Source organism: Maylandia zebra, linkage group LG3 (assembly GCF_041146795.1).
Source record: "Maylandia zebra isolate NMK-2024a linkage group LG3, Mzebra_GT3a, whole genome shotgun sequence".
In the NCBI taxonomy this organism is placed as follows: domain Eukaryota; kingdom Metazoa; phylum Chordata; class Actinopteri; order Cichliformes; family Cichlidae; genus Maylandia; species Maylandia zebra.
Window position 1 is genome coordinate 52,827,292 of NC_135169.1, and position 14,065 is coordinate 52,841,356.

The 14,065-nt window shown below is 43.6% G+C and overlaps 1 protein-coding gene across 1 annotated transcript; it reads right to left on the reverse strand.

The window, feature by feature from the left end:
• Window positions 1–1,132: 1,132 nt before the first annotated feature.
• sf1 (splicing factor 1) lies at window positions 1,133–13,858 on the reverse strand. Its single transcript, XM_004576078.5, has 12 exons — window positions 13,465–13,858; window positions 12,832–12,963; window positions 11,267–11,342; window positions 7,789–7,941; window positions 5,373–5,462; window positions 5,090–5,273; window positions 4,855–4,970; window positions 4,580–4,687; window positions 4,301–4,493; window positions 3,995–4,226; window positions 2,600–2,764; window positions 1,133–2,200 (listed from the first exon to the last, which is right to left on the reverse strand). The coding sequence occupies exons 1-12, from the start codon at window positions 13,724–13,726 to the stop codon at window positions 1,869–1,871; spliced, it is 2,043 nt and encodes a 680-aa protein (XP_004576135.1). The 5' UTR covers window positions 13,727–13,858; the 3' UTR covers window positions 1,133–1,868.
• Window positions 13,859–14,065: the final 207 nt, after the last annotated feature.

Below are 14,065 nucleotides of genomic sequence, written 5' to 3' on the forward strand. Positions count from 1 at the left end.
GTTCGGGTACTCCACGAAACTCTGTAAACAATACTTGTTCTAACTTCCAGTGTAAATGTGGCTACTTTGACTTAACCGTGCCTCACTGAGACGCACATGGATAGAATAGGTAGCAGTTCTATGCAAACTCCACAGACCCTGACTTAATAATAATAATAATAATAATAATAATAATAATAATGGATACTTTATTGATCCCCATGGGGAAATTACTTGTTTTTCTCTGCATTTGACCCATTCACTCAGTGAAGCAGTGGGCAGCCCACTAAGCAGGCGCCCGGGGAGCAGTGTGTAGGGACGGTACCTTGCTCAGGGGTACCTCAGGGTAGCCGTTAAGTGGATTCGAACCACTTAACTTCAGTCGCACAATGAGAATAAAATATTTGGTGCGTCTTTGAGCACATTGATCTTTCTGCCCCTGGTTTAAAGCATTCAAACCAAGAAGAAATTTGAGTCTAAATTCAGTGTCTGAACTGAACAAGTACTGACGAATCCACAGAGAAAACTCGGCCCAAGGTCAGGTAGTGGGAAACATCACCTTCAAATCTTCAGGCTAATCTTATCACGTGACCCACAGTAAAACGGTTTACATGTAATATGAAATAATCAATTATAAATTACCCAAATGGCACAGATTACAAATGAAAAACGATTAAATTTAGATTACATGGTTTAAACTTTGAATAGTTCAGATGACAGCTCTCTCTTTGAGTAAAACACCACAGTCCAATCCTTTGTACTCATCTGTAATCCTGTCAACATTTCTGATATTTATTCAGAGCTGACCCAACCTAGACTTCATAGACTGACAGTAACACTTAGGATATGTGTGGGGAGACTATTGCACAGCACGGTCATAGTCAGGATTTTACAAGCCAACATGTACTATCAACTGGTACATGTTGGCAATCAAGTAACTCTGAAGCTAATTTTTCTGAACATAGATTTAAAGAAAGTTGCTTCAGCATGGGGACACGAGCTGCACGGCATTTTTAAGGCCATGTTCTTTTAAGCAGACCACATTATGTAACACTTTAATGAAGTGGCCAACAGGGTCTCCTCTCGGGGGAAAGAAAAGCTAGCTTTCTTTCTGACACAAAGGGCTGACATCCATAAAAGGAGAAACAACAAGTTGACATGGATCAGTTTAATATGAAACCAACATTAATTCAGGCTAACATTACACGGTGGACTCCAGAAATGAACAATTTTCTACTCAGATAAGTCAAACAGAAGCAACACTAACACTGCACACAGCGTCTAATCACAGCAGAGATACATGAACGAGGATCTTCTGAGCAGTCGATTAGTGCAGGGGGCACAAAACTCGGTGTCACCGCCAAGACCCAGGCCAAAGAAGAAAATGAAAACCACAGGAATCCCTGGAAAACAATCTTAGTACTACAAAGGTTTTACGCAACTAAGGTACACTTCCTATGTTGCATACAAAAATATTCATCTTGTCCAGCTCAAAGCGAAGATGGGGAGCAGGTCAGAGTAGAAATGTGTCACTTTAAACAGAATGAGCTGTCTGAATGGATCATGCAAGCTGAACTCTGATATATTAAAGCCAATGACAGGCAAGTCTTCACATACATTAAACCTGGTGCTGGCTGGCTGAGTCATAACTGTACTTATGTAACAAACTATGGCAGTCAGAGAGGGACACTGTACACATGGGCCGAGCGCCGTGTCCACACAAACGTTAAAAACAGCGACAAGAAGTGGAATTAAGTTACAGAGTGAACAATCACAGCCTGTCACTGTTCACAACATCATGGATCCATAAAAAATAAAGCACTGGTTACATTTCTGTGAGCACAGACTTCAGTCTATGGGTACATGGTGACCATTCCTCTGACCCACACTTAATTCTGGGGGGGAGGGGGAGGGGGGGCAGGAGGCATGCCAAAAGGGGGCATGCCCGGTACCCCCATCCCCATCATTGTGACAAAGTTAGAGGGGTCCATGGGTGGTGGAGGTGGTGGTGGGGCATACATCACGCCCGTGGAGCCTGGAGGAGGTGGAGGTGGTGGTGGTGGAGCGCCCGGGGGCAGTGGGGGCTGGACCCCAGGTGGAGGAGGCACCATGGACGGAGTACCCATGGGTGGTGGGGGCTGGGCTCCAGAGGCTGCAGGCTGTTGGGGCTGTTGCCATGGAGGCAGAGTGCCGGTGGCGGGGCTAGATGTGGTGGTGGTGTCTGTAAGAGAGCAGGGGACACATGGAAATGAACTGTAGGCAAACATAAAGGCTCCTTATGCATAGAGTCTCCACAGATCTGTGAATAAGGTGCGGTGAGTACGTCTTTGTGTGTGTGTAAGGACAAAGACATATTGTAAATATGCACTGCCTATCTGTTTGATTCGGTGATAAACTCTCTGTCAAATCAACACACCGAGGCCAACACTCGTCTTTGGGTGACAGCCCCCCCCCAGAAACCAAAAACATGAAGCCGTTTTGTTATAGATTACACAGTGAACACACTACCTCTCGTTTCAGTGTACACAGGAACCAGTTTTGAAACCACTGACGTATAAAAGAGCTGTGTGTGTGCTGAACCACTGAAAGTTTTCTCAATAAAGCTTTTGTGCGCTCTTACTCTGTTGCCAGGGCAGTGGTGTGCTAGTTGCCATGCTGCTGGTTGGAGGGGGAGGTGGAGCCTGCTGTTGCCAAGGTGGCAGAGGACCTGAAGGGGGAGGCGGTGGCTGGCTGCTTGGGGGAGGAGGTGGAGGTGGCATCATACCCATTGGAGGTGGCAGCAGACCTACAACAAAAGCACATAAGATTGGGGGTTCTTTTCTATTTTGCAGATTTTCTACAGTAAAGTTCTGGGTCCTTTTCTAATACAGCAGACGCTCAGACGCTTCTTTTGCGTTTGACCTCTTCAATATTGGAAAGTCTTTACAATAAAACACACTTCAAAGCAACTTAAGTACGACACAAAGAACTCAGGAGGTGAACTGAATCTTACACAGAGTTCATTAGCTTTCATGAGACGTCTCAGTAACTCGACTTGAAAAATCTAAAAGCCTTCATGAGAGTCCAGCCTGTGCCAGCTCCCTGCCATCTGTGGGACATCACTGGCACTGTATGGATCACCAGGTCTTAGCCTTTTACCCAAACTGTACTGTTATCACCACCATGCAGAATTTAATCCTCCATACACTCTGATTTTTGTTGGCAGTATCCGGACCTTAAGTCTGACATCATTAGCTGTGTCTGGGCCCAAACTCCGCTTCAGGTCCCAAAAACAAACTAACACTGCGGCATCACTGAGAGTTACAAACTGTCTAAATTCTTTCATCTTTAATAAAATGATCAGTGTTGCTGCTTTACCAGGTGTAACAATCAAGTTTAACATCCAGGCATCCACGAAAACAGAATTTATTAAATTCAACAAAGTTAGAAGTTAGCAGGAAGTTAGCTCGCTAGTTTCCACCTAAACATGATATAGCATGTTCTGATTGAAGTTTTTCATAAATCTCTCAAACATACAGCTCTGCTATCACTTCCAACATAAATAAAGACAGAAAACTAAACAGCAGTGACATTTGTAGGGTTACTGAAGTTGGGCTAGCTGGTATATAATGATGTGCTACGTGGTGGCTAGCGACACAGCTTTGTTAGCACAATATAAACACGGTGAAGCTGGAGGATGAATGCTAACTTTTTTCCACTCAATAAAACAGGAGGGTTCCTGATGGTTAGGGACAAATGCAATCACATGGCAGGATGCTGTAAACGGACCAAACTTCAGTCAGGAGAACAACTGAGACAATCCATCCACAATACGAGGTTAGTCATTAATAGACTGCTGCATGGGCTTAAAGGGTTTAGAAACTGACTTTTAAAATAATTAAATGGAACAAGATACAAAGCATTAAAACATGTCAAATACACAACAGCCCTAATGAACGCAGAGTAGTTTGGACCTGAAGCAGGGTTCATATGTCATCACTAAACACACTGTTGTGTAGTCTGGATCTGCTCTTACCCATCGGGTGTCCATGCGGTCCAGGTCCCTGGCCCATGGGAGGAGGAGGGGGCTGCATCCAGGGTGGAGGCAAGCCATTGGGGTTGGGAGGCATAGGCGGTCCTCCCATGCTGGGCATCGGAGGAGGAAAACTGTGAGGTCCTCCAGGACCACCGGGCCCTCCGGGCCCCCCAGGCATGCCGTGAAAGTTCCTGTTCTCAGCTGGACCAGAACTCATCCACGGAGGCCGGTTCTGTTGAACACACAGAGAATTTCAGACAGAGCTCTACACGACGAGTACAGAGAACCACGTGCGTCCCCACTAACCGGTGGAGGTTGGGTGCTGTTGGGGCCTGCAGCCCGAGGTGCGCCCTGGGTGCTGGTGTGTCCTCCGGCTGACGTTGGGACAGGGGCCTCCCCCAGCTCAGCCATGAGAGACAGATACTCCTTGTCCATACGAGCCTTGTCTTGAGCTGACTGAGGGGGCTCTCCACCAGTTGCTCTGTGTGCAGCGAACGAGCTGTGAAAGAAGCACACGTCGTTACACAATTCAGGCGAGTGGAGTCAGGAGTTCAGCTCAAGTTTGGACACTCAGCGCATCGTCACCTGCTGTACTTGCAGTCTGAGGAGATATGGCCGGCTCCACCACATTTAGTGCAGAGGGTGGTGTTAGTAATGCTGCGTGGCTCAGAGTTCTGCCAAGGACGAAGAATCCTGTGGATACAAGAGACAATAAGCATGGTGTCCGGAGACTTCAGAAATGGAACAAATCCATCCTTGATTTCTATTCTTGCTCATTCTGTACTTTAATGACCAGGTGGCTCCTCGTGTTATAACAAATAAGGAGTGATTGTGCACAAAGCCCGGGCAGTGTCACAGACCTGTTGTCGTCTTCCCTCAGTGTGCCATTGAGTCTGGCCAGCTCCCTGAGCTGCATTTTTCTTAGGTCGTTCTGATCCTCAGGTGTCTCAATGCCTTGTTTCAAAATGTTACGAATCTGTGGACACACATTTCACACCATTAATATTACGGTATATATTCCCCAAAGTATACATGCATTACATTTAACAAACTGATGCTAAACATCTTCACATAATGAACAGGAGGTGCTCCAACCTGCTCCACAGCTTTCTTGACGTTCTCCATCGTGTTGGCAGTGACCAGGGCATGCAGAGGCTCGTCCTCCCCTGGCAGCATCTGGCCATCTTTTCGACCAACCTTCCCCTCCTTCACAGACCCTTTCCCCCGGATCATAATCTTGGCACAGCACTCCTTCTCAATGTTCTTCAATGTATTACCACTGGGAGGAAAAACAAACGTGAGAAACTCTTTCTTCCCCCCTCAGTTGCAGTATGAAAGCACGTCAAACTGCATGACTTTAAGATGGCATCGAACTTACCGGGGTCCAATGAGCAGACCAACAAAGTTGATTTCAGGGTATTCATCTTGAGGGATCATAACTTTGTCGTTGACTCTGGTGGCTGGAGGCCTGGAGAACACAAACAAGTAAAGAATTTAGCTTTCTAAATGTCCTAAGAGCCAATCCAGTATTTAGATCATCAGCAATTAGCATGGAGAGTCCCACAATGTGCAGTAGGGCTGCTCTACAGGAAGAAAGTTTGTACTCTTCACAGAATCATTAAGATACAAATGAAAGCACAAAGCAGATGGACTCCAATCACTGATTAGACCGAGACCACTGAAGAAGAAAACTAAACTGAAATGATTCTGTTACTGACCAGTCAAACGCTCTCATTCTAACAATTAATGCATAAAAATCACTTTCTGATGACACATCATTCGTTTGCACGCGTGACTGCACATGACAACGTATGACAATGATGAAAAGAACACAGTAGTAATGTCGAATGAACACATTACTACTTAAGTCAATCAGACTGTTGGCACTAACAGAGACCTCCACTCTTCTTTCTGTTGATGTCCTGTTCTATAAGAGACAAGGAAAATAATGGCAGCATGTCTCTGGCCACAGTGTACCCATCATCTAATGGCCAACACTCCACATCCCAGATCAGATTCTTGACCCTAACAGGAGTTCACTGAACTCAGATGGTTTGTGAGGTAGCAGTGGGCGATAGATTCAAATTTGTGCTAATGGCACTAATAACGATGTAGACCAGTAAAAACAAACAATGTTTTATCAGTGAGCTTCCAGGCTTCAGCGTTTACTAATACGAACAAAACCAAAGGTATCTGCTATCTTTCTTTACAATGAGCTGCTGCTAGAACACTACGGTTCTGCTCAAGTCCTGCTTTATCACAGCAGTGACTTCCATCCACCGTCTGCTCTGACAGTCTGAAGGACTCCCACTAGCTTTTCCCCACTAAAGGTTTAATGGTGATTATGGGAACAGCAGCACTGTTTCAGACTAGAAACATGTTTTCTTTCATGCTACCTGAGCTCATCGTCTCGGTAACAGGACGCCTCTATGCTTTTCAGTGTGTAAACAGACTCCAGCTCCACACGAAACTGTGCCAGCCTGAACACTGTGTGGGCTTTATGTTGTCACGTTATTTATTCATATGCTGCTCCCAAATACATTGGTATCGCAGGTCCTTTTTTAGTTGCAAATGTTGGTGAAACTCTCGCAGTGAGGCGACACTTCTTGTGATTTGGTGGTGAATTGTTTGTGTATCCATGGAGACAATGGCGTGCTATAGAGCCGTCTTATACGACGCATCGAAGCAAAGAATTTGTGTAAAAAATACTCAAATTGCAGCAGCCTAGTGACAATTAGTCATCTAGTCCACTAGACTCACACATCCTTGCTCTGAACATCATTTCCCCAACTTGAACAAAATGCTGTACCTGCAGAAACAGATCCTCATGGAAAATGTGTCACAAGCTGCAAACTGCGATCCAGGCAGTTTAACATCTAAACACAAGGCTGACTGATTAGCTCAGCTAACCATCAGGGTCTGACATTACCAACGGCCCCATGGCCCAGAGGACACATTACCCAGTTAACCGTTTGGATGGATGGATGGATGGATGGATGAAAATTAAATATTTTGTTTCTCTCAGTGCCCCCTCTAACCTTTTTCCTTCAGTTGTTAATTATGTCATATTGTTCCCAGAGAATAAAAAGCTAGTAGATTACAGAGAGGGAGACTAGTGGACTACTCTAAAAGTAATTTTGGGTTAAATACGACCCAAGTACTGCTTGTGTTTTTAAGAGCTAACCCAAACTTTTCCTCACATTTGTTAAGGACCAATTGTCACAAATTGCTGCTGAAATGTGCAACAATTTGCACCACAGGCAATATTCAACATGCATGCAATGTTAGATTAATTTGCCGACATCAGCGCATTTGTTCCTTTGCAGGTAGCATCAACACACCTGTGGAGAGTGTGGCTAGACATTGTTTCAGGCAACTTTCCTGTGACACAGTCTATATGCAACCACTAATTCTGCACCAACTGACTGCAGAACACTGCTTTTGCAAAGCTTCATCCATCTACTTATCAACTTTCCCTGTTTGCAATTTCCCATCACAGACACCGAGGGTGGCATTATAACATCTTCAATCCAACAGTTAACAGTTAGTAACAGTTGCCTTATTTGGGATACACACTCACACTAACAGCAACGCTTAACCATCCGGTCAATTGGTCATTTGTTATTTACTTTTTCTACCAAAATCACACCAGTGCCCCCCATTAAAAGACCGCGTGCTTCATGTTGTTTTTCTGTCCCTCATCAAACTGGCGTCCCAGATAAAACGCACACAAAATGAAACAAAAATTTAAAATACAGTTAATGGGGTGAAAGAAAAAAAAAAGATAATCATACTTGTAGTCTGCAGGAGGCTTGAAGTCAGGGTTGAGTCCAACCATTTCAGTGATAAGTGCATGTCGCTCCTCCTCGAGCTTCTTTCGTGTGCGATACTCGCGGGTGTTTAACCTCTTGCCCTCGCTGTTGTAGATGGGCTCAGGAGAAGGAGACCTGAGAGCGGCAGACAAAAGACAAGACAGACATCATCAGCACCCTCCTACAAGCAAAGCTCTGCCAATAACAATCACACAGGCTCCCTACAGCTGACTAAGACTTTAACAATAAAAGAATCTCAATCAGTGAATCTTTAAAACAACAATAAACTTTGAGACTGTAATTGTTTCTACTGAGAGAATCTCAGATGGACTCTGACTCATGGCCAGTGCAGCAGTAGCAGCAAACTTAAACAAAAGAAAAGTATATAGGAACTCTGCACTGCCATTTCAAAGACTGAAGTCCATTCTGACATCAAAAAATTAATATTTTTTTTAAACAAAACCAGAAGAAAACAAAAGAAAAACGTAGCAACCAAAGCTGTATAGTGGCAGTAAACAAATAATCTGGAGGGGCATCAACCAAGAAGAAAAAATAAAATACACGGCCATAACTTCAACCTGCATACAGGATTGTTGGCCTACAAGAAAGCAAAGTTGGAGGCAAGAAAACAAATCAAAGCAAAATTTGCAATCCTAAGCAGAAACGCTGGCTGTGAGAGTTGCTTGGTGCTGACGTGGTGGAAGAGGTCCGTGCCTCCCCTTGGATGCTGAAAACCTGTGGTACTGCGTTAAGGAGGCTCTGTGCTTGAAAAAGGGTTAGGTTGATGTGGGGTAATTTGGGTTAGAGAAAAGGAATTAAGATTAGATATCCACCTTTTCCTACGCTCTCCCATCAGAGAGCCACATGTGTCCACGTGACGAGTGAGAAAAAAAATTTTCATTTTACGCTTCAAACTTCCAACGCTGACAACCTGAAACACCTCCCAAGTTGGTCACATTAGATTGGGAAGTGATTTCTAAAGCTTCTGCAGCTCTGCATTCAAGTTTTGGACAGCTGTGGAAATGTCTGATTATGATTAAAAAAAACTATATACAGTGTACAGGTGACCGGGACGCTACCTAGCAAAGGTCAACTTCACACTCTAAGGCAGCCATTGGCTTTCCAAGAACACATACATTTGTGTCAGTTTTCCTCCAGACCTCAAAATCCAGAGGGAAAACTGAGCATATCCTCCTCCTCCCTGGGCAGAAGTGTTCACAGCCTCATTAGGGGAAAACCAGAGAGGACTAGCAATAGATCACTCGTTCACTCCAACACAAAGCCCAGTTGGATTACTGGGATGTAATCAAGTAGGCTTCATGCCATGGGCTGAGTCACTGGCAACAATGGACCAAAATAAGTATGTGAAATAAAGTAAGACAAAGCAGTAGTTTGGTGCTTGTGTGCATTTAGTACCCATCTTTTCAAAATAAGCCAATTCAAGTCAAACCTAAGATGTGAAATAAATCAATATGCAAACTTATTTGTACACTAGTCCAACCTGTGTCAGAGGAAAATCTTTACACATGAATTATAGCACTCACATATCCAGACAGGCCCCTACTGCAGACACAGAATAAGCAGTGTGCAGAAATACTACAGTTTTAAATTTGAGGCAACGACTGTGTTAAGTAAACTGCCAAGCATCCAATAGAAGGAGTCTGGCAGTGACTAGTTAGATACCCTTGTTAGGACAGCTCTAAAGACTGAGCTTATAGTCGACTATGGAAAGCTGGCTTTCAAAGCCTTAAAATCCTTCAACTTATTCTCACTCCCACCTCAGGCAGGTCATAATTTAATGTGCTTTTTGGCCCTGCAGCACATGTTCGCTGCAGTGTACTGAGGAATGAAACACAATACCTAGGAAAAGCTCATTTTCCAAACATTTGTGCGGATGTTTGAGTTCAAAATAATATCAGAGATATTTGGGATTGGTGTCAGTCATGTAAACCTTAGCTACATTACTAAACTTACATTAACTTAATAAGTAGCAAACTAGTAACCCTTCTGAATGGTTCATAGCTTTTAATACGTGACCACTCCTCACCCTCGTGTTCTTTAATGTGGCCTTCAGGTGTGTGCGTAACAGGGACACACACCTACCACTAAAGTCTCTGTGATGGTATTGACTCGTATTCGGGTATAAAATATAGAAATTAAATACATATGCAGCTCCACAGTGTAGAGGTTTATACGCTCATCTAATGCACAAAGTTCAAAAGTGGGAGGGCGGCATCAGAAAGGGTGTTGGGCATTATTCAGTGGCTCCTCTCCTGTGGTGAGCGCTGCAAGAAAGTGAGCAGCCACTGTTTTTGTTTGTTTTGTTAACAATACAGTTACAGCTGTCAATTAGGTTGAAAATATACAGAGTGAAGACTTTGACGAGCTATTGAGTTATAGCGAGTTAATGTGGAATACTGCCTTTACCTGAAAACGTGAAGGAGAGGATCACCGAGTTTATATATGAGCTACCCAGCGTTAGCAATAGCATTATGAGGACGCTAGCTTCAATCTGTATCAGGATGGAAAACACTAAAGTTTGTCAGCCTGGTAACATGTGAAACCAAAGGTTGCAAACAAGCACAGCCATCTATAAATGTATAGAAAGGTGAGAGAGGAGTGAGAATGTGTTGGCCTTTTTTTTTTTTAACTCAAGATCAAAACAGTGGTTGTAATTTCATTCAAATGAAACAATTCGCACAAGCTTGTACAGATTTCTGTGAGAGAAACAAATCAAAGGGACCATTCGATCACTTCTCCGGTACTGTGAAGCACATGTTACAGTGTTCCTGTGCTGATGGCAGCTGTTGAGCTCAGAGCAAACACCTTTGTCAAAGCTTGGTTTCCAAAAAAGCAGCAGCAGCCACAATGTGCACTTTGATTTCGTGTTTTTGTTAAACAAATATTTCACCTGTCAAGAAGGAACTTTCTGTTTGCGCCAACAACTATTCAAATGTTACTAAGGTTGGCTTTTGGCTGTCCGTTCTATTACAATTCTTTCATTTCAGTGTAATTACAAACACTGCTTCTCCATCTTGAGTAAAAACATTCAAACTTGTGTTGTTTTACAGGAAACAGTGTAACAGTGGAGTTCCGTTAATCACTCTCCAGTTTACTCAAAGAAAATGTTAATTTACTTTTAAAAATGCATCATTACCAATTCTAGACAATCACTGCATGTATAGAGAAGTGCTGAAACTAGTAGTTACGTGTACTAAGTGGTGATGGACGAGGAGCAGTCTTTAGAAAAACGTTCATATATATCAATTCTCCTCTAGCAACAGGAAATGGAAATGTGAAGAACTCAAACTGTCTAAACAACACTGTTCTTCACTAAACTACATCCTTCAGCTAATACTAAAGTTTTAGGCTAACAACCACATATACTCTGAACATGTCTTCCAAAAAGTCAAGAAGGTAGAGAAAGTGTTACTGTTCGTGGATTTAATCTTTTTCCGACCTGTCCTCAGGGTTAACAGGGATTCCCAGGTCTCCTGTACGCAGTTTACGAGTCAGGTCTTCAATCTGCAGTTGGACTGGAAGAATTCAGGTTAGGAAAGAAAAACAAGGATGGAGAGAAATTTGATTACCACAATAACAACAGAGAGACAATGCTCTGCACATTGGAGCACTATCTCATTCATTACTGAGGTAAAGACAAACGGTGAGTCTGTTAAATACAAAAGGAAGATCAAATAAACATCTGGCAAGACTCTAAAGTATTACATCATCAGAAGCACACATTACCAGCAAGTCCTAGAGGTCGTTTACTTTAGCATGAAAAAGTCTAACGTCTTCTGAACGTCAATGTGTCCGTTAACTCCACGACTCCTAATAATACCTACCGCATAAAAGACTCTTTAATTAATTCCATGAAAAGTGCTTAAATCTTAAACATTTGAAGATACGCTGGCTATTTGGTTTTATAAAGTCAGTCGCAGTCACTCCACAGATCTAACACTGAGGGGATCATTCCAAAGGCAATGAAATCAGTCAGTCATCTAATGCACATTATGAAAGCTGTGATGAAATACACCAAACACACGTTCACTGGCACTGAAACTATTAGTCTGGGTTATTGAGAAGAATAATAAAGGGCCAGTGACTTGTGCTTCATCTTTAAATCTTCCCTCACAATGTTTTTGGGGCTTTACTGAATGAGGAAAAATAACAAGTGTGACGACGGAGGGTGGGCACAAATGAATGTTTACATACCAAGATCAACCATTACCAATGAGTGCACAACATCAATAATGATGTTAGTTTTTGACAAAAAAAGGATTGGTCTGCTTCAGAACACCCGCTGAGGGCCTGTGAAGGCAGTATGTTGGTGTTACACTGCTGCTGGAAGGCATGTGTGGTTCAAAAGGACTTTTTATGATCAATGTTTTTGGGACAGGCCAAAATCAGAGCGCGCACACAGTCCTTAAGCATTTCTGAATTCGCAGTGCCCACAAAAACAACAATTTGTCTTCTTTAAACTCACTGGATTCGTTTGCCATTGAAGCAGCATTGCTCACACTTCAAACCAAAATAAACAGCATTCTTTAGCAATGTTAGGACATTATAAACTAACTCCTCCATGCACAGGAACAAAACTGATGATGTGTAGGGAATCAGGCAAGACAGTGAGCAGTGACCTGCAGCTGAGGACAGATATCTGCAAGCAGTGGTGTTTAACAATCTACTCCTCTTGCTAATGGGTGCCAATGGTATGCAAACTATAACACTATGCAGCACCACCACTAAGCCTCCATTACAAAGAAGTCAACTTAACATTTTCAATCATAAAGTAATCATTGCTCTTCAGAAAAGACAACAGCTGGAGCAAAATGTCCCATGTGTTAGAGTAAACATACTGGAACCAGAATGTGTAATGGGTGTCTTTAGAAGCTCTAACTGTTGGCAGTTCAGCAAACAGGATAAAATTATTACTGGCAGGGAAACTTAAACCCCAAACAAGTAATTTCCTAGACACATAATACAAGAAACTACATGTTTCATTATCACCAACTCAATATTTACCTATATATGCTCTCTCCTGATCCCGGGTCAGTCCGGGTGGGATAACGGTGGGCATGCCCGGTATGACGGTCTTCTGATCAGGCGTCTCGCTGCTCCAACGACTCTTCTTTCTTGACTTCTTCTGGCCGAAATCTACCGCGAGAAACACAGCATGCCGGTGAAACATTACATGATGCACGCCAGCTCTACCGCCCTTCACGGCATTGATGGAGCCGGTGTATTTCGAGATTAAATGCAGGAGAACGGCAACGTGGTGACTCCTCGTTTGGGCTCTATCAGCTACTCCTCTCTCATGTGCTTCGATTTAGAAAAAGACAGTTATGGATGGCCTTGATGAGGTTTACGTATGAAAGCGAGGCAATGCACTGTTACCAATAAAACATACCGTCAGGCAGAGAGCTGTCGTTTCGCCAGACTTCACTATTAACCCTCGTTAACTAAACCGTCAGGTCAGAAGAGGACAACCTAGACCAAAAAACACCAACCACTATCGTTTACTAACCAACTTTAGCGGCTCCTTATCCATGCCGTTCAGGCCAGGGCTCGTCACCCATGTTGGTTAACGTCGTTAGCTTCAGCTCGCTAACGCCGCGTTGAGGGCTACAGGAGTTAGCTTAAGCTCGCTTAACTTACCAGGTTTAGCCATTCCGCTCCCCGCAGCAGATTGCTGTTGAGCTTGACTCGAAAAACTTGTCCCCGGGTTGAACTGATGAGACTGGGGAAAAGATGCGCTTGGCATCGAAGGCTGGAAGCCTTGTAGAGAAGGAAAGGACCCGGGCGGCCCCGGTGTTGGCATCAGCCCGTTCCCCGCACCAGGCCCGGCATCAAAGGCTCGTTTAGCGCCAATACTAGGGTGCAACTTCCCTAATGGAGTTGCATTTGCTCCCGTCGCCATTTTCGAATTACTTAAATGGCTCAATCAGTATGAGCGATCAGTCAGCTCAAGTTTAAATGTGTGCAAATAGCTGACAAAGTGCTTCCTGCTTTAGCTCTCACACAATACTTCAATCAAAATGGCGCCCAACAGAAAATCACAAAGGTTAATCCTTCGGACGTGGGACGGGCCGTCGCAGTAAGAAAGATTCCTATTGGTCAGACCAATGCTCCCTGCGCCTCTCATTCTAAAAATTGATTGGCTGAAAAATGTCAATCTCCTATTTTTGATACCTCGTTAACAGGCAACAAATCGCAAATATAACGTGTCTATACGCTCACCGGCTCCAAGTCTGTACAT